The sequence below is a fragment of the Haliotis rubra genome, unplaced genomic scaffold, assembly GCF_003918875.1.
Source record: "Haliotis rubra isolate DU_JTF1 unplaced genomic scaffold, ASM391887v1 Scf121, whole genome shotgun sequence".
Taxonomy (NCBI): domain Eukaryota; kingdom Metazoa; phylum Mollusca; class Gastropoda; order Lepetellida; family Haliotidae; genus Haliotis; species Haliotis rubra.
In genome coordinates, this window is record NW_025765126.1 from 411,097 (window position 1) to 435,014 (window position 23,918).

At 42.3% G+C, this 23,918-nt stretch overlaps 1 protein-coding gene across 3 annotated transcripts in view; it reads left to right on the forward strand.

Moving 5' to 3' along the window:
- The window catches only part of LOC124264884 (sodium/myo-inositol cotransporter 2-like), a 54,214-nt gene extending 30,584 nt beyond the window's left edge, over positions 1-23,630 (forward strand). For 2 of the 3 annotated variants that reach the window (XM_046699672.1, XM_046699666.1), the window contains exons 5-15: positions 10,912-11,016; positions 13,554-13,659; positions 15,386-15,466; positions 16,584-16,792; positions 17,194-17,329; positions 17,951-18,058; positions 18,353-18,503; positions 19,031-19,199; positions 19,451-19,666; positions 20,512-20,614; positions 22,049-23,630. In XM_046699672.1, coding sequence (XP_046555628.1) covers positions 10,912-11,016; positions 13,554-13,659; positions 15,386-15,466; positions 16,584-16,792; positions 17,194-17,329; positions 17,951-18,058; positions 18,353-18,503; positions 19,031-19,199; positions 19,451-19,666; positions 20,512-20,614; positions 22,049-22,236 — 1,572 coding nt within the window. In that variant the 3' untranslated portion in view covers positions 22,237-23,630. Of the gene's footprint in view, positions 1-10,722; positions 10,795-10,911; positions 11,017-13,553; positions 13,660-15,385; positions 15,467-16,583; positions 16,793-17,193; positions 17,330-17,950; positions 18,059-18,352; positions 18,504-19,030; positions 19,200-19,450; positions 19,667-20,511; positions 20,615-22,048 lie in introns of those variants that run through there. The other variant, XM_046699680.1, reaches the window with a different exon arrangement.
- The last annotated feature ends 288 nt before the right edge of the window (positions 23,631-23,918 follow it).

A 23,918-nucleotide genomic window follows, 5' to 3' on the forward strand; every position in this document is an offset into this window, starting at 1 on the left:
AGACTTTGAACCTTTACCTTTAATTCTTTTGAACCATGTTCCATACTCTGGACATTGGCGTACGTGAATTAATTTTGGAGACATAGTTCCTCCAAGATTGTCGTTTGTTTTGTTTGAAGGTACGACGTGCCTTCGCATTGAGTATTTTAAATTTATTTAAGTTATGGACAGTTGGGTGATGGCGGAAATAGTTCTCTGCCTTTTTCCTCGCTTTTCTGGCTTGCCTACAATCAATATTAAACCATGGTTTCCGTACATGTGGAGTTGTAGAGGACTTTGGTATACATTCATCAGCTATTTCATTTAAAACGTCAGAATAAACTCTCAATAGGATCAGTGAAATCACTGAAATATTCGGGTCTTAGTTTAGATGTGCATAACGTTTGAAATAAGGACCAGTCTGCCTTGGAAAATTGCCATCTTGTATAAGATGTAGAATCAGATGGATAAATTCCTGATAGGATAGTTGGAAAGTGGTCACTTCCACAGAGGTCATTGTGGACTGACCAATCAAATTCATTGAGGAGGTTAGAGTCTGCAAGAGACAAATCTAGAGAAGAGTAGGTGCCGGTTGCAGGATGCAGATAAGTGCTTGAATCGTCATTGTATATACACAAGTCATTATTGGAGATAAATTCTTCAAGTATTTTACCTTTAGAGTTAGTGCTTGTACCACCCCAGATCGGGTTATGGCCATTAAGATCACCCATTATAAGACAAGGTTTAGGAAGTTGGTCATAGAGAGCTTGGAGATCAGACTGTTGGAGTGTTGAAGAAGGGGAAATATATAGAGAGCATATTGTGAAGGCAATATGAAGAGTAAGTCTCACTGCAACGGCTTGAAGATTAGTTGTAAGTGTGACGGGCTGTGAATTACATTCTGTTTAACAAGAATTGAAGACCCGCCAGTGGCCCTATCACCCGGAGGTGAGAAAGAATGATATGCTTCGAACTGACGTAGATTAAAAGTATCTGTCTGTTTCAGATAAGTTTCCTGCAGACAGAATGCCGATGGTGCCAGATCCTGACTAATAACTGCAATTCATTAAAATTAGATCTTAATCCTCTACAATTCCACTGTACTATATTGTTAGAATACATTAACTGTTTGGTGGGTTGATTGGGGATCTACCCCGCACTCTTCTTGAGGGCGACAAGCTATGTGCCCTATTTTGATGTTTTCGGACACATCCATGTCCTCTAAGGATCCGAACTTATTAAAAGTTGGATTTTGTTATTAGAACCCTTTGAGGCTCTGCCACTTTGATTTTTTTGTGAAGATTCACATTTAGATTTAGGCTTTTTTTTAACAGTTTCTGTCATATTTGATTGAGATTGAAATTTTGTATTTGGCTGAGATGATTTCTCCATAGTACAAGGTGCATCATGAACACGTGTGGCCTCTGGAATGACTTCAGTAGTTTGAGTGGATGTTTCGGGTAGCAAAACCTGAGGAGCGTCAGTATTAACCCATGTTAAGTTGGTTTGACAGCATGCAGAAGATTTGACTACGGTCAAGGTTGGTTCAGGTGATGTTCTGGTGACGGAAGCATAAGTTTCTGTGAGGTCCGATCTTTGAACAAGTTTTTTTGCATCTGCAAAACTAATGTTTTGAGTAAATTTAATTCTGTTGATTTCCATGTTCCGTTTCCAAATTGGACAGTCCTTTGAGAAAGATGAGTGGCTACCGGCGCAATTAGTGCATTTCTTAAAGTTGTTGGTACAATCTTCTGTCGTATGTGTCTGCTCACCACAATGGGCGCACGTGACAGACAATGTACAAGTGTTCACTCCATGACCGAATTTTTGGCACTTGAAGCACCTTAATTGGATTAGGAACATAGGTATCAACAGTGATGTTACAGTATCCAGCTTTTAATGATTTCGAGCAATTGAGAGGAAAAGGAAAACAAGTACGTGTTGGTTGAAATAGTTTCTTTGTTTTTCCGGATTGTAAATCTTTTGACATAAATGACACCTTGATCTTTCATCTCTGTTACAATATCTAATTCCGTCATGTCCGCAAACAATTGATCCCGATCTCGAATTATGCCTTTGCTTGTGTTTAGCGTTCTATGAGCTGAGACTGACACTGCAATTCCTACAAACAATTCCGTTGACATCAGGTTTGCAGCTTGCTGTCTTTACTACATTCAATGAGAAGAGCTCCTGAACGCAAGCGTTTAACGTTTTGACGTCACCTGCAATGCCTTGAATAGCCTTTGAAACCGCAAAAGGGTTCAACTTCAATGGCGTCTTATCATGAGTCTCGATCACTACAAAGCGTGGCCAGTAATCAATTGATTGGGTCGGTCTGTGTTCATCATCGTCACGATCAATGTCTAGAGGACGTTTCTGTTTTCTTAACGGGGTTTCGTAAGCCATGGTTAAAGTTAAGTGGTTCATCATCCGAGCTCCCCACCCACCACGGAGTATCACAAGGACAATGCGAAAACAAGCGGATCTCCGACTTGCAGCACCAAGGATACCCGGATGACATACTCCAGCAGAAAATTAAAAGATTAATGAATCCACCAGATTGGCCCATGAGCCACCGCCTTCTGGGCATACGACTCTAGGCAAAACATACATGAAATTGTTTAATTGAAATTCAAAAATTCAAAGTTCAAAAATTGCCAAGACTTAAAAATATCATATAATAATTCTCAAATTTTGTGCAACATTTTACAGTTGTAGCACAGGGCTTGGCGTGACCAGCCGATTGATTGAACCGGGCCAGTTCAACCACCCGTCTAGGTGAAGTAAGGGGCGAAGTGGTGTGTTGGGCAAAGGAACACTGTTCCTGGAACCAGTGCCCTCAACCACCAGCCTCCCGTCCTCCACCGACACAGGGGCGCAACCCACGGCAAACGGGTTGGTGGACCAAAATATGCCCCCCGGGTCCACAACGGGGGGTTGAAAGGCGCTTAGCGTGACCCAGCACCCACCACGAGGAGGTGGCCTTTCATGGGTGCCCATCTAGGAATAGGTGAAAATTTATTTACATCATGAAAAAGACTTGTTTGATTCGCTTTAAGCATGTTATACAAGTGTATTGGTCTTCATAACAGATGCCTGTTCAACACATTCGGAATGACAAATTAATAAATGCGACCAAGAGCTTTGGTTTGCCCCCCCTCCCCCCCCGGAAAGTAGAGTATAGTTGTGAAGAGTTGTTGACGACGATAAGAACTATGTTTATTTTGTTGGGGGGACCGAGTGGCCAATGTTCCCGGTACGGAGACCCGTTCTGTCACACACATGCAGAAGTCGGACGGCGATTCTTCATCGTCGACGTTGACGACCTTGGTCGACGCCACGAGTAGCCGCACAATCCGTCTGTTTCTGTCGATGATCTTGGTCCGTCTCCTAGACTGGAGACCGTCTCTCTAACTGATCATGTCAGTCAGGTATTGTAAATAGATATATTATGTAACTGACCTGTGCACATGTACACACGTAAGATCCGCCGGCGCAGGGAGGTGTTACTTGACATTTACAGATAGAATTGAAAATCAAGGGTCCCGCCCGGAGGGGGTTTTATGTTAAGAGGAGGTAGGCCGAATGTTTGCTGAATGCATTAAACAAACATTCACTAACTCGAGGAGGCATACATCTGTCCAACTCCTCTGGCAGCGCATGACCAAGTTCAGCCAAAGTGGTCGGAGGTGTAATACGTTGAGGCATACGTCTCCCTGTGTTCAGTGGGGAATATGTCGGAGCTTGCTTTCCATGACATGCTATGGATGTTGCACTGCTTGATGTGAGCACTAACGATTCATACAAAAGGAGCACGGGTGTTGTCCCGAAAGACAAAACGTCGACCCTGACATCTTGCAAGCGGGAGAAGAAAGCATGCCAGTCTGTGGTCCCACTTACCTGTGGACTGTGGACTGGGGTTTGTTCAGGGACAGTGATGTACCAAACATCATAACAGATCCACCGCCACATCAGTTGAAATCAGGTTAACAATAATTTGACGTCTATAGCGACATCGCCAAACACGACCAAACCGATCAAAGAAATGTATTTGCAAACTACACATGGATTTCTGCAGATAAGTACTTTCCTATCAGCCAGCAATATCAGACTACAGTTTAGCTGTGATATCTTCTCCAATATTACCAATGAGTGCATCCTACAAAAATCTGTTCAGTACAAAGACAAACTAATTTTGGGATAACGACCCAGACCTTATTGGCAAACGATGGACTGATGACGTAACGCAACAGCAAGATCTACAATACGGCAATCTGAACACTTACTTTGTCAATACACCGGGACCTAACAGTACGACCAGCCTGCGCTGAATTCTTTGGAGTCCCTTATTTTATTTGAAAGTGGCTGCATTCAAACAGCTTTAATCAGAAGAAAGTCCATTCTTTTTGTTGGCTAAATGTCATAGATCCCAAGCTGAAGCTGTAAACCCCAAACTAGATTATCACAAAAAGAGTTAAAACTAGCTAGCATATATCTTCACAAGTAGAATACTATTTTGGACAATACAATCATATATGTAAAAATGGGCTATTGATCGCCAACAACTGAAGGTAGATCACCATACTAGGGACCATGGGGATTTAAAGTGTGTCACTTTGAAGAGTAATGAGTGAGTTTAGTTATACGCCCCACTCAGCAATATTCCAGCTATATGGCGACGGTCTGTAAATAAGCGAGTCTGGACCAGACAATCCAGTGATCAAAAGCATGAGCATCGATCTACGCAATTGGGAACCGATGACATGTGTCAACCAAGTCAGCGAGCCTGACCACCCGATCCCGTAAGTCGCCTCTTACGACAAGCATGGGTTACTGAAGATCAGTATTCTAACCCGGACCTTCATGGGTCTTGAAGAGTAATGACTCTGCAGTGGCTCGTCCATACTACATTGGGTGACACCAATGAGAAACCTAACTTTGTTGTACTGCATGTATCCGGTGTAGTTCTACATCGGGCTTTGTTTTGGCTTGGCCATTCGACGAAGATAGAGATACAGTCAGCTCCATAATTTATATTACGAAGAACAATATTTCTTGATATCTCTATAGATTAGTAGAGACATAATCTTGTATTTAAATGGAAAACAAAATTATCAAATCTGATGACACATTTGTTAAACAGATGAAACATTTGATTCCACGCAAAGATCATAAATGTTAAACCAACTTTGTTGAATTCAATACTAAACCCCTGCAATATGAGAACAGAGGTACAGTCAATAATATCTTGACTCTGCGTGTCCATTGATTCTGGTCATTTGACAAGGAATCTACCCAATCGTGAAAAATACTGGGTAGTTGACGACTCTGTTATTGCAAGTCTGAAATCTTTCATGTACAGGTTACACTTGAATTTAATCAAGTTAGTAGAAGTTCATTCTAAGGACTAAACTTTAAATGTCTCAACACACTACTGAGTTATTGTATTGTTTTGTTGTTTGTTTTATCTCAGCATACAGCAATTGTCCGGGGATATGGCGGCGGTCTGTAAATAATCTAGTCTGGACCAGACAGTCCAGTGATCAACATCATGAACATCGATCTACGCAACTGGGATACAATGACATGTGTCAACCATGTCAGCGAGCGCCAGAATGACTGTAATTAGTTGTACATCGTATTGCATTGCTCGCCTCTCTGTTAACTCTACATCCGGTGTCAAGTAAAACCACCGTAAGCCGTGTTGTTGTCGTTCCTGATTGTTGTGGCCATACTGGCGTGGTGGCAGCGCTTACAATATACTCACGTCTACCTGCGCTACTTTACAACAAGTCTGTATAGCCCGCATTTCACACATAGGTGAGTGAGTTTGGTGACGGACACAACACACGTGCGTGCATCGTTCGGTTTTCGATCACTTGATATCAACGTCATATTTGACTATGGTTTTCAATCCACTGGTGCCCACTTTTTAGACTTTTCTGACATTAAACTCCAACCAGATGAACGGCCAGAGGATCTGTTTTAGAGACTAAATGCCTTTGTCGAGGACAATTTACTCGTTCGTAATGGAGGAATTACCCACCACAATGTCATCATTGAAGAAGACGAGGAAATTTCTCCATCCCTGGAAAACTTCATTGTACTTACCTGGCTTCAACTCATGCACAAGGACTTGCAGCGTCTGGTCAAACAGAGGTACGGTACGGATCTTCGGTCTAGAACGCTAGCCTCCTTGAAACCGGAGATTTCACAAGCATTAACATCCCTCAAGATGAGCTTCACTCCACAGAGGAAGTCAAGGTTATGAGGTCCGCGGCCTCCCGGTTCAACTCAAGGTCGACTCACCAACAACCATCTCGTTGCAAGCCCAGATCATCCCCTCCTCTCAAAGTTTGTCCTTTGTACAAACAAGCAGGGGAGAATCAACACAGAACACTTCCTGACTCAATGCTCATTTCTGCCGGACCATGACAAACGGAGAAAAGCTGACATCCTTGATACTCCAGACAGTGACATCTCTGAAGAACTTGAAGACATGGAGTTGCAGTGTGCTATCGGACCCGCACCCCAGGCTGCCGTATTGCGGATACAGGTAGGACATTCTCCATCGATGACTGCTTTCTACGGTCACCGGCTTGCCAACATAACTATCGATTGTGGTGACACAGGTAATATGATTCGTCTGTCAACTGCGACATACCTTGGAGTCAAGATACAGAATACATCTTAATCAGCACGCCAAGCAGAGACTCTTAGAACTCATGTGTCGTGTACTGGGCGATCTGTTAGCGGAGGGTGTAGTTGCAAAACTCGCCGACGACTTGTACTGCAGTGCAGATAACCTTGAGGACCTACTTCACAATTGGCGACGGGTATTAAATGCCCTCTAACGAAACAATCTGTGCCTCGCAGCACATAATACTCTCATTGGACCAAAGACAGTGACCATCTTAGGATGGATATGGCAAGAGGGCACCATCAAAGCCAGTCCACACCGAATAGCCACCCTCTCCTCCTGTGCTGTTCCAACCAAGGCGCGCGGATTACGTTCCTTTATTGGGGCGTACAAAGTCCTCGCAAGGGTTGTTCCACACTGTGCTTCACTCATTGCCCCACTAGATGATGTTCAAGCCGGCCTCTCATCACAAGACACCATACAGTGGACTGACCCCCTCATATCAGCATTCGATCAGGCTCAGAAGGCCCTAACCAATGCTAGGACCATTACCCTACCGAGACCAGAGGATCAACTGTGGATTGTCACAGATGGGGCAGTGAAACGACATGGTATCGGAGCAACCTTATATGTCACTCGCAACCAGAAGCCACAGCTGGCTGGCTTTTTTAGCGCCAAATTCAGAGGTCGCCAGATCACGTGGTTACCATGTGAGACTGAAGCCCTGTCCATTGCCGTGGCTGTTAAACATTTTTCTCCTTACATCATAAAGTCCCAACACAGAGCCTACATACTGGCAGACAGTAAGCCTTATGTCCAGGCATTTGAGAAGCTTTGTCGCGGAGAGTTTTCCGCCAGGCTCAGGGTATCTACCTTCCTCTCTGGTGTCAGTCGCTACCAAGCTTCGGTGCGCCACTTAGGCTCTGCCAACATCCCGTCAGACTTCGCAAGCCACAATGCCAAAGAATGCCTCCACCGAACGTGCCAGGTTTGCTCCTTTGTTCAGAGGACCGAAGACTCTGTTGTTTCACGTTTATGTGTCCAGGACATCATGAAAGGCGATGCCAAACTACCGTACACCAGTCGTGCCGCATGGTTGGCACTTCAGGCAGAATGTCCTGATTTGCGACGTACACATGCCCACTTCACACAAGGCACACGGCCATCGAAGAAACAGACTACCGTACCGTGAAGGATGTGAAACGCTATCTCAACGTAGCTACAATAGCCAAAGATGGTCTTCTTGTTGTTCGTCGTTCCGAACATCTTGCATCATAGTGCCACGAACAGTATTAGAATGTCTCCTCACGGCCATCCACATCCGGCTTGACCATCCGTCTTGCCATCAACTAAAACAAGTAATGCATCGTTACTTCTACGCACTAGACATGGACAAAGCTATCGACCATTTGACCGGTAGTTGCCATCCCTGTTCGTCACTTGCGAAGGTACAACACTACCTTCACGTCCAGTCAAGCAACGACCCCCCAGAAGCCATCGGGTTGCTCTTCGCCGCTGATGCCATGAAGCGGGAACGCCAACTCATACTTGTGGTACGCGAGTGTGTAATCACCTACACAACTGCATGCATTGACGACGATAGACACCTTACTTTGCGAGATGCTCTGCTCAAAATGTGCCTCGAACTTAGACCTCTGGATGGTCCACCCTCTGTGGTACGTGTTGATCCATCTCCAGGTTTCACTGCTCTAGCTAAAGATGATCTCTTACGGCGCCACAGATTAGCTGTAGAGGTTGGAAGATCCAAGAACGTTAACAAGAACCCTGTGGCAGAGAGGGCCACACAGGAGCTTGAACAGGAACTCTTGCACCAGGACCCCTTAGGTGGTAAGTGCACCCCTCTGACACTCTTGTTAGCTGTCGTTAGACTCAACACCCGCATAAGATCCAGAGGGATGTCCTCAAGAGAAATGTTGACACAAAGGGATCAATTCTCCAATGCGCAGTTACCAGTGTCTGACAGAGATCTTGTGACAAAGCAGCATCAACAGCGTCTTCGCAACCACCCGCATAGCGAACACTCCAAGTTCCCAGGAGGAAAGGTCTACTCCCCAACCAACATATGTATTGGTGATCTTGTGTATCTCTTTGATGACGGATCCAAACTCAACGCCAGGAAACGCTACCTAGTTGTTTCGATTGATGATACATGGTGCAACATAAGAAAATTCACAGGCAACCAGCTCAGAAGTACATCGTATCGGGTGAAGCTGTCCGATTGCTACAAAGTTGACGATCAAGGTCTGAAATTGCCAACTTACCCCCATAACTGCACTGACAATGGCTCTGATGATGGTCAAATTACCACTGTATACCCTACACCAGTTCTACCAGAAGTCCAACGTGAGATTCATTTACCATAAACAGCACATCAACATCCAGATATGCCTGAACACCAGTCTCCTGAGAAACCCTCCCTCAGACCCCTGACCAGCTGTCTGTACTCCTGATAACCCTGCCTGAGACCCCTGACCAGCTGTCTGTACCCCAGATAACCCTGCCTGAGACCCCTGACCAGCTGTCTGTACCCCAGAACACCCTGCCTGAGACCCCTGACCAGCTGTCTGTACCCCAGAACACCCTGCCTGAGACCCCTGACCAGCTGTCTGTACCCCAGAACACCCTGCCTGAGACCCCTGACCAGCTGTCTGTACCCCAGAACACCCTGCCTGAGACCCCTGACCAGCTGTCTGTACCCCAGATAACCAACGATGACTCTCCCATTCGCGAGAGTGACCACACTGATGACCACTCTCCCAGACATCCGTCACGAGGGAAGCGCCTACCAGCAAGATTTGCTGACTTTTACGTGAACTTGTAATTGTACGTTGTGAAGTTCCCCCATGTAATGTGTTTAATTTGCTGGTACAGTTAATTTTGCAACATAATTTCTTTGGGTACTTAATTGAGTGTTCCATATTACTACTTTCCATAAAGGTAAAAGTTAAGGGAAAACAAAGAAGAGGTCACGCCAGTATAACTGTAGTTAGTTGTACATCGTATACCATTGCTCGCCTCTCTGTTAACCCTACATCCGGTGTTAAGTAAAACCACCGTTTACCAAGAAGCCGTGTTGTTGTCGTTCCTGATTGTTGTGGCCATACTGGCGGAGCCTGACTACCCGATCCTGTTAGTCGCCTCTTACGACAATGAACAAATGTATAGAATGGGCGCAGAAAAATATATGGTGCCTTAAAATTTGGGGGAACGCACAATGATACTCATCGTATCGGCGTGTTAACAAGAGCTGTAACTTTCCCTCAACAAATGTATGGATTTAATCTTGCTAAAGAACACTACACCATTTCATTAAAATAACCTACATATTTCCTGTAAGGACCCTTAGTTATGTAGGCCAAGGTGATACCCTTGGCGTCTATAAACTCTGATGACATTAACACTATACCTGGGGACGGTAAAACAGTTGCAGCCAGGTCACGATTAGCATTCCCATGTCTGTGTTCAAGTGGCTTCTTTCGGTCATTGCCTGTGTTGCATTGACCGTATTCTTTTTCGAAAGCGTGAAAACATGCTTGGAATATCATTAACACCGTTTGGTTCTTTTCACGGTCAACCTGTGTAACAAGCAGCTATATGGCTTTTTTCGGATTAAGTTTATTACCGTGAGATGTTTTCTAATTGTACATGTGATGAAGGAGAAAACAGTGAATGTTTCTTATGCGTCCGAAAACCTATACAAAGAGGATACGTGCATATTAAATCTAGCATTAAAATCTATAAACAGAACAAATATTGTCATATTTATAACAGAAGGTTACATATATATCAAAGCATAATTTGCAGTAGCTGAGCTAGCTAAAAGTCTGTTAATGCCTAGCTTACCGTTTGGCATCTTTTCTGATCGGGATGCCAGCATTCGGTTACTATATTTTGTCAAGATCTTCGTTTGACCTGACAGACTGTCCTCATCCTATCTTCAGCATTAACAAGTGCAAATACTTTCAGAAATACAAACATTTCTGAAAATGTTCGTTACATAAGCGAGAACGTTCCGTTGGAGTGAAGTTGACACGCCCAATGTCAACAATTCATTTTTAGCGATTCTCAATAGCTGGTACACATTTCTTCATGAGAAGTGTAGGCAAACTGAAGATAGATCATCGACATGTATGGCGGTACCGGATGTCACGAAGGTACATTTTGACCAATGGGTTTGATTACATGCTCCCAATACATGCTATTCTTTTCCATTTTGTAGACAGACTGCATGACCTTTCCGATCAACTAATCACGTTTTTCACATTTTTCAGATATTTACTATTCCTGAATATCTCCAGAAACGGTTTGGTGGCAACAGATTACGTCCCTATCTGAGCGTGCTGGCGCTGATTCTGTATGTCATTACGAAGTGTTCGGTAAGTCATCTCTATATCGGTAAGTACACCGTCGTGTTAATCTTAGGCAAGATAACCTTCAATATTGTATTCCACAGATTGATAGTTGGGTAGCCCAGAGAGAGAAGCCGCACACACCCCAGTCACTCACTCACACACAGCCTTTATTGGATCTTTTGTAAGATGATATATCCGTCTAGGATGTGGTGTAGAATCTGGCTGTGCCTTAACGTGTATTTACAGCTTGCACCCCACTGTTCAGAATACGGATCTAATATCGTCGTTATTGAATAGTGACTTATCAACACGTGTTTTACGTTATCGTAAAATGGTTTCTGCATCGAACAAAGATGTCTTATGATTACGTTTAGCTATTTGTCTTGGCAATTTGCGATAATAACAATTTAATGCCACCTGCTACCAGAGAAAATACAGACGATCCTGTCTTATACGCCATATATTCTTTGAGCTAATCTTTGTCAAACCGACTGAAATTGTATCCTTCAGTTAAGATTTTGCTTTATCGCTGGTGGACAGGTTGAAGGAGTACTTTAATTTTACTCCGAAAGACCTGCATTATACAATGGTATGAGAGCATCAATTGTCCTGGATGACCTGCAAGATTTGAGAAATGGGTAACGTATTTAGAAATGTCAGAACAAGTTATTAGATGTGTTGTTAGATATATTAACCAGACGTATTTGGACATGCCTCAACACCAAGTATATTTTCACACAGTGAGTCTCACAAAATTGGTGATTTTAAGAAGCGTCAGATAAATAGTAGTTTACACAATCTGATTTTCTCAGACGATTATCTGCAGAAGATCAAGTCAAAAGTATAAGGTTCGCAAGTAACGAGGGGGGGGTGGGGTCAGTTGACGATCTGAAGAGGTCTGGTGGTTTCCATGTGAATGTTTTGGGGAACGCTTGTTCGTACAGGTGTAAGGAGTTGCCGTGTCATGTACCATGACATACGAGTCGCCAGGTAAACACACTTGAAAGAGGTTTTGAATCACTCTTACCTGGCATACTCATTAACTCTATTCCTAAAAATGCTAGGTAATATATGATTTTGCACAGTATTTAACAATATAATTATCCTAAAATATACAATTCTATGATGTACCATCATTAACCAATCGCAAATGTCTGCTTCCGCGTGAGGTAATGTCATTTTCAACTGGATATACGCTGTCGAATTCTAATTGGAATTCTTCTCACGAATAGGAGCGCTCTTTCTGATGTATAAACGTGTGTGCTGATGTAAATATATGAGCTATACACGCATGAAACATGTTTACTGACACGAAAGTTAAACTTTGCATACCAAAGTAGATCTATTCACAAGGAGGATGAAACATAATGTTACGGTCAGTCCACACCAAATTAATTTCATGGATAACGTTGTGTTTCAGTCCGTTTGTTTGGTTTTTTGGTCTGTTTCGTTTTTTGGTTTTGTTGATGTTTGTTTGTATTGTTGTTTGTTCCTTTAGTTGCTGCTAACGCATCAGTAATCAGCTGGTTTGTTGATAATGGAGTCTGAACAAAACACACCTCTGATTAATCATAATCAAAATATTAGCTTCGAAACACATGCATCAAACTGTAGGCTAGTGAGTGTTTGTTAATGAATCATTATCAGATAGGGATGATACGAAGTGTTTACAAAAAGGTAAGCATATCCAGCTCTATTGGCGAAACCTGACACAAACACATGCAAAAGCAGCGTTCACCTGAAACTAACGTGATCCAAGCCAAAGTCCCATGTCGTTCGGGAGACGACGACAAACTGGTGATCATATCCAATTTGTGCAAACATGATTCAGCGGAGTTGATGGATCAGTATGAGTAACAGATGAGTAGTATTGAAGTGGCCTGCCTATTCTACTTCGTTTTGGTCCTTAAGTAGGTTGTCATAAACGAGTTCTTGAGAGCAATGACATGTAGGTCACATATACGTGTGTATGAAAGTGTCGAAATTCAGAGAAACATGAACTGCGTTTTTAATACCGCGCTTCCTCCGCTTGAAATAATAGTTCTGAGATAGCATATCCAGGTAACTGTGACATTCGGGTATCAATTTGGGGACAGTTAGTGATATATGTAGAAAGGGTGACGTTTATTCGTTTGATCTCTATCTCGGTGTGTGTGTGTGTGTGTGTGTGTGTGTGCGTGCGTGCGTGCGTGCGTGCGTGTGCGTGCGTGCGTGCGTGTGTGTGTGTGTGTGTTAGTATTAAACTTGACACTGATGCCATTGACGAGATGCAGGGGAAAATACATGCATGCAGAAATGCGGATCTCGTTTCCGAATTGCAAATGAAGCATCAAGTTGTCAGATCCCCCGTTGTTCTTGGTACCTCCCATTGTTGATGTACAGCAGACATGCAAAATTGGTTTGCTCTCCTGCTATTCCAATTAGAAAGATAAGGCCCAACAGATATGGTTACTGAGGTGATCAAATGTTCACTTTTCAAATTAGTAAAATATGATGTCCTCTCTTGTGAGAACAATCTGATGGGGAAATGACGTTTAAACAACACATGCCTCATTCTACAGGTAGACATCTACGCCGGTGCCGTATTCATTCAACAGGCAGCGGGATGGAACATCTATCTGTCCATTGTCCCACTGCTGGCCGTTACCGCTCTCTACACAGTTGTCGGTATGTTCATCCCGGAGCAATTAGCCAGAATCGAAAATTAAATTGAAGCATTATAGATATGACATAATCACATAGAATGGTATTCTATTTTGTATGAACTTTTGAGTTGGAATGTTCAAAATAATTTAACTGCGCTAACTACGATAAGCGTGGAACTAATTGTAATGATAGTTTTCTTCATCGACGTGACCTTCCCCATAATCTTTTAACTTGATAATTACTGTACGCCATAGTTACCACCAGTTATATCGTTAAACTGACACTGATCCAGAGCAATTCCTCGGGACTGGTTGTTGCTTTTATTATTGTTTTTACCCCGCAAGTACCCGGATGATATCCCAGAATTCTTGACTGGGTTGCCATCTCTGCTGCGCCACCCGCAAGCGTCCATAAACGACATCTGACGATTCAGTCATTTCGACGTCACAGTAAAGACGTTTTAAATAGTTCACTCCTTTGCATAAATGTCATTTAAATTTTCTTGGTCATTTCCCCAATACATATATCTTATGACACAAGATATTCTGCAAAAAGGTTTTTATTTACAACTCTGGGTTATCAGACAGCGCAGGTACTCCGAATAGATTTATCTCTGAACTATATATGTATTGAGAGGTGACTGCGTGGTTTGCTGTTATTGTCATTGTGTGTTTACTCTTTTAAGAGATACGTTCTGAGCGTGACATAGAAGGAACTGTACAATAGTGAAATACTGTTGTTGTGGACAGTACATCATGTCATGGGAGAAAATGAAAAAGAATATATGACTTATCTGGCCACGCCCTACTTGACCGTTGAAAAACCTCCTTCCAGAACCCCTCTGTACTCGAACGATGAACACAGAACAAATCACTTCTGTGACTGCGACTAACGGGATCGGGTGGCCAGGCTCGCTGACTTGGTTGACACATGTCATCGGTTCCCAATTGCACAAATCAATGCTCAGATGCTGTTGATCACTGGTCCAGACTCGATAATTTACAGACCGCCGCCATATAGCTGAAATATTGCTGAGTGCGGCGTAAATCTAAACTCACTCACTCACTCTGTGACTGGAATTCTGTACTGCTACAAGTGGAGTGAAATACTACTCACTCAATCCCTTCTTAAGTTGATCATGTCCTTAAGGCAGTTGGGGTGTTGTTGGAGTGGACGGGCAGACGCAAGATCTAGTCGTATAAATGCGTATGCGTCGACGAGCGCGCGTGTGTTTGGTTGCGTGCGTGCTTGCGTGCGTGAGTATGTACGTCTGTAATGTTCCCCCAACCCCCTCTCTACCCAGGCTCCAGAATAATGCTTGGCCCCGTCTCCAGTAGTTGAAGCGCCAGAGAAATATCACTTATAAATGGCTGCTTGTGGTGAACGATCTGCTATCACAGTTGTTGTTTCGTTGTAGTCAAGTCTAGTTGAATTCCCTATCGAAAACATCCCGTATAACGAAGCAAATAGTAATAGTTGTCAGCATAGAGGTAGAGGCGTTAGTCAGGTGTTGGTTTAAGTGACTGGTTGTTTTCTCTTCTGGTTCATTTCTGTATATATGCCTTGTCCAGTTGTCTGTAGGACGGGGGAAACAGACAATATATATATATTTGTTGTCTTGTCCTTATTTATATATATATTCGATGTTCTGTACACATGTTGCAACTCGCAGACTCTTAATGATCATTGTCACACATTGGAAAATTCGTTGATAATGGTCATGCATGAATCATCCCATGTGTTCCAGGGGGTCTGGCTGCGGTCGTGTTCACGGACACCCTTCAAACTATAGTGATGTTAATCGGAGCCGTGACACTGGCGATCATGGGTGAGTGTTCTATTCACTATGCAGCTATATACTATTGTGGCCTAGAGGGGGCATCATCTTGTGTAGGTGTATGTAGCGATAACAAGAGACAGATGTAACGGGAGACGAGGAAGCAGAAGGACAAGACGAGAACGCGACATCGTTGCATCACTGTCTTGCCTGTGGCATGTGGTGTCACCATTTGAAAGCGTCTGCTTTATTCTTTCTGTTCTGTTCACATGTACGAATTCGCCCTATGGAAAGGTCTACAATGCTGTCACTGTTCCCCGACACATATCAAGTAACATAAAAAGAACCGAAGTTTATGTTTATTTAACCTAACCTATGGAAAGGTGTAACAATGTTCAATTCCCGGATGGTTCTAAACCCAGAATTGGTACTTTACGAAGAAAGTGTAATCACACATGAAACTTTCGTAGCCAAATAAATAGGTTCGGGAAATCGGTGTATTCGACAACTAGGTTCGACTGTATATACATATGCAGATGATTTTTAAGCAACAATAAACATGAAGAATATTAATATCATGCAACGCCCTAATAGAAACGGTCGTATCAAATTACATTCTCTGTTCATTAACGTTCTGGTTCATAGGTAAATAAATAGTCATTCAGTCATGTGATATTGTATAAGTTTATTAATATTTTATGAAAACATAATATTGCAGTTAGTGATTTAATGTAACATTGAAATTAGTAGTATGATGTTATAATATTGCCTTTAGTAATAACGTTACATTTCAGTTAATGATACGATATAATATAAATTCTAATTAGTGACATGATACCATAATATTGAATTTAGTGATATGATAATGACCTATAGCAGTTAGTGATATGATACTATATTCATTTTGTTACAATTAGTGATATGATATGATATATACTGAAATGTAAGACTACATCTACCCACCATAACAAGCCAGTATTGATGTCACTTTTGTATTCAAATCCTAATGGTACAATTCAAAGAAACCATTGTAGAATATGCCTCATCCTATACATGGAGGCAGGTTAGCCAGATAGAGTTAATAGGTACCACTGTTAGTCCACACTTCTGGGAAGGCTCTGAACATACATTACTGTTCTTTCATCCTATCCGAAATATTCAATTTCAGCTTTCGTCCAAGTGGGAGGGATTGACGGCCTGTACTCCAAATACTTCTATGCTATACCTGAAACCAATGTTACGAGGAACAACACGTGCGGGATGCCTCGCGCGGACGCCTTTCATATCTTCCGGGACCCCGTGAACGCCGACTTGCCATGGCCAGGGATTGTCATCAGGTCCACCGTTGCTTCGCTGTGGGCGTGGTGTGCCGACCAGGTGGGCATATAACTGCATATTGCACACACGTATTGACTTAAAATTACCATTGAATTAACAAAAGTCATATATTCTTCTGTCATGCTTGTGAGCATTATAGTATGTACGATATATTGTCTCAGAAACCGCATTTGTTATTGCCATTCATTGATAGAATATATATAACTTTATTGTTGGTGTACGCTTACTGTTGTATCTACAGTGAGTGAGTATGATTTTTCGCAATATTCCAACAATATCACGGCGGACGCTTTAACCATTAGACCCCACCGCCCTGCATCAAGAAAGAGAGACACGATGTATGTCCTTATGATGAAACGTGGAGTGTATTCATTCCTTCATTCATATATTTAGATAATTTATGTTTGTTTAGTAACAGTCAGCTGTTTTTTGTGTTTCAGGTTTTAGTCCAGAGAGCCCTAGCTGCCAAGAACATGGCCCACGCCAAGGGTGCCACAGTGTTTGCAGGCTACCTGAAGATACTACCGCTGTTCCTGATCATTTTCCCCGGCATGATCAGCAGGATCCTCTATACATGTAGGCGCCTGTGTTCTTACTTTCTGTTCGCTGTAACTGAGGGCTACTTCTTTACAGTATTTACCTATAGAAATAGTGACCCACCGCCACGAGCATCAGCTTTAATTGTTTGTCATCGTTCCTCGGGGCGGTGGGGTAGCCTAGTGGTTAAAGCGTTGGCTCGTAACACCGAAGACCTGGGTTCGAATCCCCACAGGGGTACAATGTGTGAAGCCCATTTCTGGTGTCCCCCGCCGTGATGTTGCTGGAATATTGCGGCGTAAAATCAAACTCAGTCAGTCAGTCAGTCATCGCTCCTCAGAGTAGATGGAACGTGACCGATGTTGTTTTGTTTTATTCTATGTTGTTATTTTTTTGTTGATTTGATTGTTTTTCTGTCTGTTGTGTCTGTGTGTGTGCGTGCGTGCGTGCGTATGTCCCGTCCTGAGTACATTATGTGGAATATTATCAAGCTGTGACTGTGTATAACGGGCAGTCATTTTATACCAAAGGCTCTCACAGTCACAACCATGGGTTTGTTTTATGCTGATTTGGTGTCCGTGCTTTACAACGCCGTGTTCAATCATTGATGCAATGAATTATCTGTAAAAGTATACCTCATTCTTTGACCTGACATTTCAGCTGAAGTGGCTTGCGCAGACCCCGCCACGTGTTTCGAGGTGTGTGGGAACGAGGCTGGATGTTCCAACATTGCATACCCAAAGCTCATCCTCACCCTTGCACCCATTGGTGAGCTCCTCACATAGCTAGGGACCATTTTGTTGGGAAGTAGGGGGCTCTTTGAGAGAATATATTAGCAGTGGTTCGATGCATTCAATAGTGTTCAGTATGCCATATGTTCCTTGCATGTTTAATGTTTATTTCTCAGTATTTATAAGAATATGAAATGGAGTATTCCTAACCAAACCGACAAGAGATATTTCACATTCAGTGAGGGTTTCTTTTTGAAAACATGCATATTTCTACAGGATCTCACTACATGACTTGTATCTATAATGTTTCAACGTAACATGTTGACTGAAGGTCTGCGTGGCTTGATGATGGCGGTGATGCTTGCGGCGTTGATGAGCTCGTTGACGTCGGTGTTCAACAGTGCCGGTACAGTGTTCACTATGGACCTATGGAGGAAGGCGAGGCCAGCGGCTAAAGAAAGGGAGCTTCTCATCGTCGGCAGGTAAAGCCACGAGATAAGATGTTTTACATCATCTCTAGTGAGAATGTACGTGATCAGACCAAAATGATTCAGTTGAGCGACTAACCTTTGAGTCAGCACAAACAGACTAGGACAACATAAGCTTCAGAGAAAGGGAAACATGTTAGATCTCAAAAGCAGCCAAGTTTTGTTCCGTTCTACAGATGGCTTACCCATAAAAAGATCAGTCTGTACATTATGTATACAACCTGCTACGGCGACACTGTCGTATTATCAAGGCAAAACATGGCGGAAAGATAACTATTGGCGTGTTGTTAAGAACACTGCATCTATGCATAAATCGGTTTTACCTACAAATGGATGGTTTTACATCACACAGAAGAAGCGTCCGTAACCAGTTAGATCCTGGCTTCAGTACTAGTGGTGTTGGCAGAAAGCTCAAATCCCCACATGGACAGTATGCGTGGAGCCCCTTTCTGATATTTGGACTAGTGATAAACATATAACCCTATTCATTCACCCACTCACTCACTTATACATTGTTGCAGGGCGTTTATTCTGGTGCTTGTTGCTGTGAGTCTGGGCTGGATTCCGCTCATCATGTCTTCCCAGGAAGGACAACTCTTCCTCTACATCCAGGCTGTCAATGGCTACATAGCGCCACCTATCTGTGCCCTCTTTATCCTCGCTATATTTGTACCGAGAATTAATGAAAAGGTCTGTACATTGACAAATACTATGTTGTGAATGTAAAAGCTTTATTTGTAGAATTTTTATGACGAAATATCAACAATTGATAAACTGTTGGTGAGTTATACAGAGCATCTCAAATATATCAACACCAACTGTGCCTTACCGTAAACCCTCGGCGTAAAGGACGCAAATCAGATCAGCAAAATACTACGCCTTGTACAACCAAAATTAATAAAGAGCTGACAGGGTATTATTAGATTCCTCTTCCTTCAAAGGGTGCGTTTTGGGGCGTAGCAGTAGGACAAGTTGTTGGGATCTGTCGCCTCGTGCTGGACTTCGTGTATCCCTCTCCTGGATGCGGCAACGTGGACAACAGGCCCAGTGTCGTCTCCAAGGTGCATTTCACGTATTTCTCAGGGATTGTCCTCTGCGTGACCACCATTGTTGCCATTACGGTCAGCCTGATGACGGAGAAGCCGGACCGGACATTTGTAAGTAGTGAACCCTGAACAGTATAGTCTCAGTGATTATACCCCCTGTTGGGTGAACTCCCGGTGTGTGCTGAAATAGTGCTTGTATAATTTCATGCTGTATAATTGAGCAAACTGTTAAATTCGTCAAAACTCGTTATGAAAACAAGGTATTCCATTATGTGTAAAGGATGGTGAATTGTTCCTGGAGTGACGCCACCATCCTCGTCCCTCCGCTGTCACTGTTTGACTGGACGGCAGTTTGACTGTGTCTACGCGTGAGTGAGTTGGGTCAAACACCACATTTAACACTTCCAGTTATGGCAAAGAGTCCACGTGGTGCAGGAGGAACCCGATGTTGTGAAGGTCCCACAACTTTACTTTTATGAACCCAACGATCACGGGTATAGTACTGATAGTCCTAGACAACCAATCGCGTCAAACCGGGATTCGAACCCACAGTCAGATGTTTCTGAGGTGCCTAGGGACGCAACTCTAAATTGTAGCACCTCAGACGACCGGGCCACCTGTCATTTATAAAGGGGTAATCATAAAACAGTAAATGCAAACAAACTGGGATATACACTCTTATGTCTGCATGTACGATATGAAACAACACATTACTGATTTGGTGAACCTTCCATTATTTACTGTTTGGAGACGGATTATCCAAAATATAACAAGACACCGACATGAACGGTTTCCAGAAAAAGATCACATAACGTCCCTGTAAGAGAATAGAAAAACGGTTGGTCACCACCCTGCTAATGAACCGTTGTGCAGTGTTTAAGGATAAAACTAGGGTGTTTTATACCCCAATGATCGTGGGTCTTCGTTAACATGATGTCTAATTCCATTGTTTACAGACTGACGGATTAACGTACTGGAGTATTCGTAAAAAGATCCGCCATGACAACGCTACATACAGGGTGAAGGAACAAAAGAAGTCCGAGAAGGGTATGATCCAGAGTAAGGCCTCGTTGCTAACAACTCTAACGTTATAGACCGTCAGGTCGATGGTCACGTCAGTAGAAACATCATTATAGACGTTGGCTTGTTAATTGTCTTATTTAGATGTCATTCAGGAAATTTAACTGTCGGACGCGTAAAGAAATGAAACTTCAAAGCTTTGCTTTCTCAGTTCCAAAATGTTTCTTAGGCTGGATAGGAAACAACGTGATTCTGGACTGTCTCTCGTATATCCGAACGTACATTTGTCAATAATGCTGCTTCCAGTGCTTGTATTAAAGGGTTGTGTTTTGTGTTGGTTGTCGCGTAAGCTCAAAGGTACTGTTAACATAGTACAATATTATACAGTGTATGCCATTAAGGACTCCACAGGAATCCTAAAACATATAAGGATTTCAAAGAGCGTCATACCACTCTTGTTGAGAAATTGTTTGATCAATGCCTCAGTAAAGCTGTCAAAACGTTGTCTGGAAGGCGTGTGGAGGAAATTTCCAAAGTTTTTGTATCAGTGACAAAAATTATGTCCGATGCAATTCCCTATTTTGACTTATGCCATACGTTCCCGAATTATTTCAGGTGAACAATTGACTAGACTTAGCATATGTTTATGATGGGTGCCACTGGTAGGGCAGGATACACTCACCTTTTCGCGAACACCTGGTATCATCACTATTTCATAGTTATTCATAAACACATGCTCTGTCATCGTATCGCATGGTGACAATCACTGGATTGTCTGGTCCGGACTCGATTTGTTTACAAACAACATCGTGCAGCTGTATTACTGCTCAAACAAATATCTGCAGTTAATATGAAAAGTGATGATTTAGGACTCTCTCTCTATTCTCAGTCGCGATACGGATTCTTCTTAACTCTTAAAGTTACGACTTTTATGCATAAACCCTCAATATCAGACCATACTTGTAGATCTAAAACAGACACGGCAACGTTGTTTCATTGCTATAGGTTGAGGATAACTGTTTAAGTCTATTGCCTTCAAATTAGCAAATGGTTATGAATGTTAATTCATTTCTTTCTGAAGGAATATTTCTTGTTTTCATTTTCTATCAACTCTGAATCATTTTAGTAACTATTGGCTATTAACACTGATGTCTCATGTGACTAATAAACTTTGTTATTACAAAAGTTGACACTGTCTGTCATTTGAAGCGCTAGTGTCGTTTGAAAAGTCAGGACCCTACTAATGGCATGAGAAGTTGTTGTTTCTTTCTTTCTCTGTTTGCTTGCTTGCTTCTTTAATGCTGCACTCAACACTATCAAAGCTATATGACGGCGGGACGGTAACTTACGATTTTATTAGTGTTTAATATAAGAAGAAAAGACACACACGTGTGTTGATCAGGACTTTATATGTCAAGACAAGAATGATTCATAAGTTGATGTGTCACTATAGCTACTTCTATGTCGTTGTAGATGATGACTCGAACACGACGGCGGCTCTTGACGTCAAGCTGGAAAACGGCACTGACGAGAACAACGTGATTGACCTGATACAAGAGAAATTCAGTCTTAGAATTTCAGAAAAGTTAAATCTGTTCCTCGACATTAATGGTGTTGTGCTTCTCTGTGTGTTTGCATTTTTATATGGATATTATGGATAGCTGCGGACACGTCCAGTCCTTGTTCTGAAACATTAAGAAAATACTGTCTTGTCAAATCAGTATATCGATTATCTCGATAATGCCGAATATAAAAAATTGAAAACAGATTTTTTACTTCGGGTCATAACCACATGATTCGTACAAGACTTAATGAATTGAATGAGAAACTATGTTGGAAACAATGAAGGGGCCGCATACACCCTACTTTGGTTGAAACAAGGAATGATTTATTTTAATAGAATTATTTACCACTGTTATTCTCTAAGTGGGGCCATTACTTTGGGTTCAGTGTGCATCTCTTTATATTCGAGGTGTCTGTGTATGAATATTCAGAAAGGCATTGAAACGATATACGCACAATACTCTTCTGTTTGGTACTGTGAAAACGTCCTTTCAACATAAGGGTTGTCAGTAGTGCGGGGGTGGGGGTAGATTGGGGAAGATCCATGCTTCTTATTCCTTAAAATTGAATGTATCAGGTTGATTAACCAAAGTTGATGGCTTTTAAAATATTTGAACCTTCTAAGTAGATTTTATCCCCAATTCAACCATGACAATATAAACCATTTGATGATAATAGGTATAAATCTTCGTGTTTCCTTCCATACACTCCGACCATATTCTTTCCAAGTATGACATCAGTCGTGAAGTTTGGCCGTTCACCTTAGATTTTCCAAAATGATACCAAAGAGTTCTGTTGCCATGGCCTTAGTTATACCATAATTCTGTAAAGAAAAGGTCATATAGTGTGAAACAAGTACATCAACGTTGGTGTATGTGTATGTTTACAGGGTATATACGGTACGTGTAACATTTTACTTGATAATCATCTTCAATTAGTTTATGTCTCCCGTTACCGTCGGTTCAAATGTGGTTGAACGTTAAAAGAAGTACGTTTGGGAGAATTACCGGTGATTTGTTGTATTGAAAATGTCAGCACGGAGCAGGTGTTCTCGTATTTGAGGACGACATTACTCATTGTGTCGTGTCAACGTTAGTAGCTGGTGTTTCTTAGGGGAACATACAAGATGTCGTCACAACAACTGTTCCCTACTTTATTTCCAACTGTTCCCTACTTTATTTCATACAGTATACGTTATATAATTAAATATCAATATATGCAGTCACGGGGTCACAAATAACCAGACAATGTTTAAACTATGATGACAAATGTATGTGATTGTGATTTTTTCCAGGTATTACAAATAGAAACATCATATAATTTTGTAAATGTACAGGTTTAAAACGCAACAACAGTAGCATAAAATGATGCCCAGAATCACTTTTCCATTATACAGAAGGGTATGCAGTAATACTTGATCTTTGTACACAGAGTATTTTGTATCGATATCTTGTAGCAATAAACGCTGTACCTTATTGTACAGCAAAAGAAACGGGGTTTCTCTTTTCTTATTTGGTGCGCTGGGGCAGCCTACTGGTTAAAGCGTGTCACGACGAGAATCCGGGTTCGATTCCCCAAACGTGTACAATGTGGGAGCCCATTTCAGGTTTCTTCCGCCCTGATACTGCTGGAGTATATCTAAAAGCGGCGTAAAACCAAACTAATATTTGCTGTGAGGACGGACAGGGTATTTTGCAGAGATTGGCCTCTATTTTATTTTATTTCGATACATTGTACAGAGCGAGGGACATATTGAGACAGAAATGATTTATTGTATTGG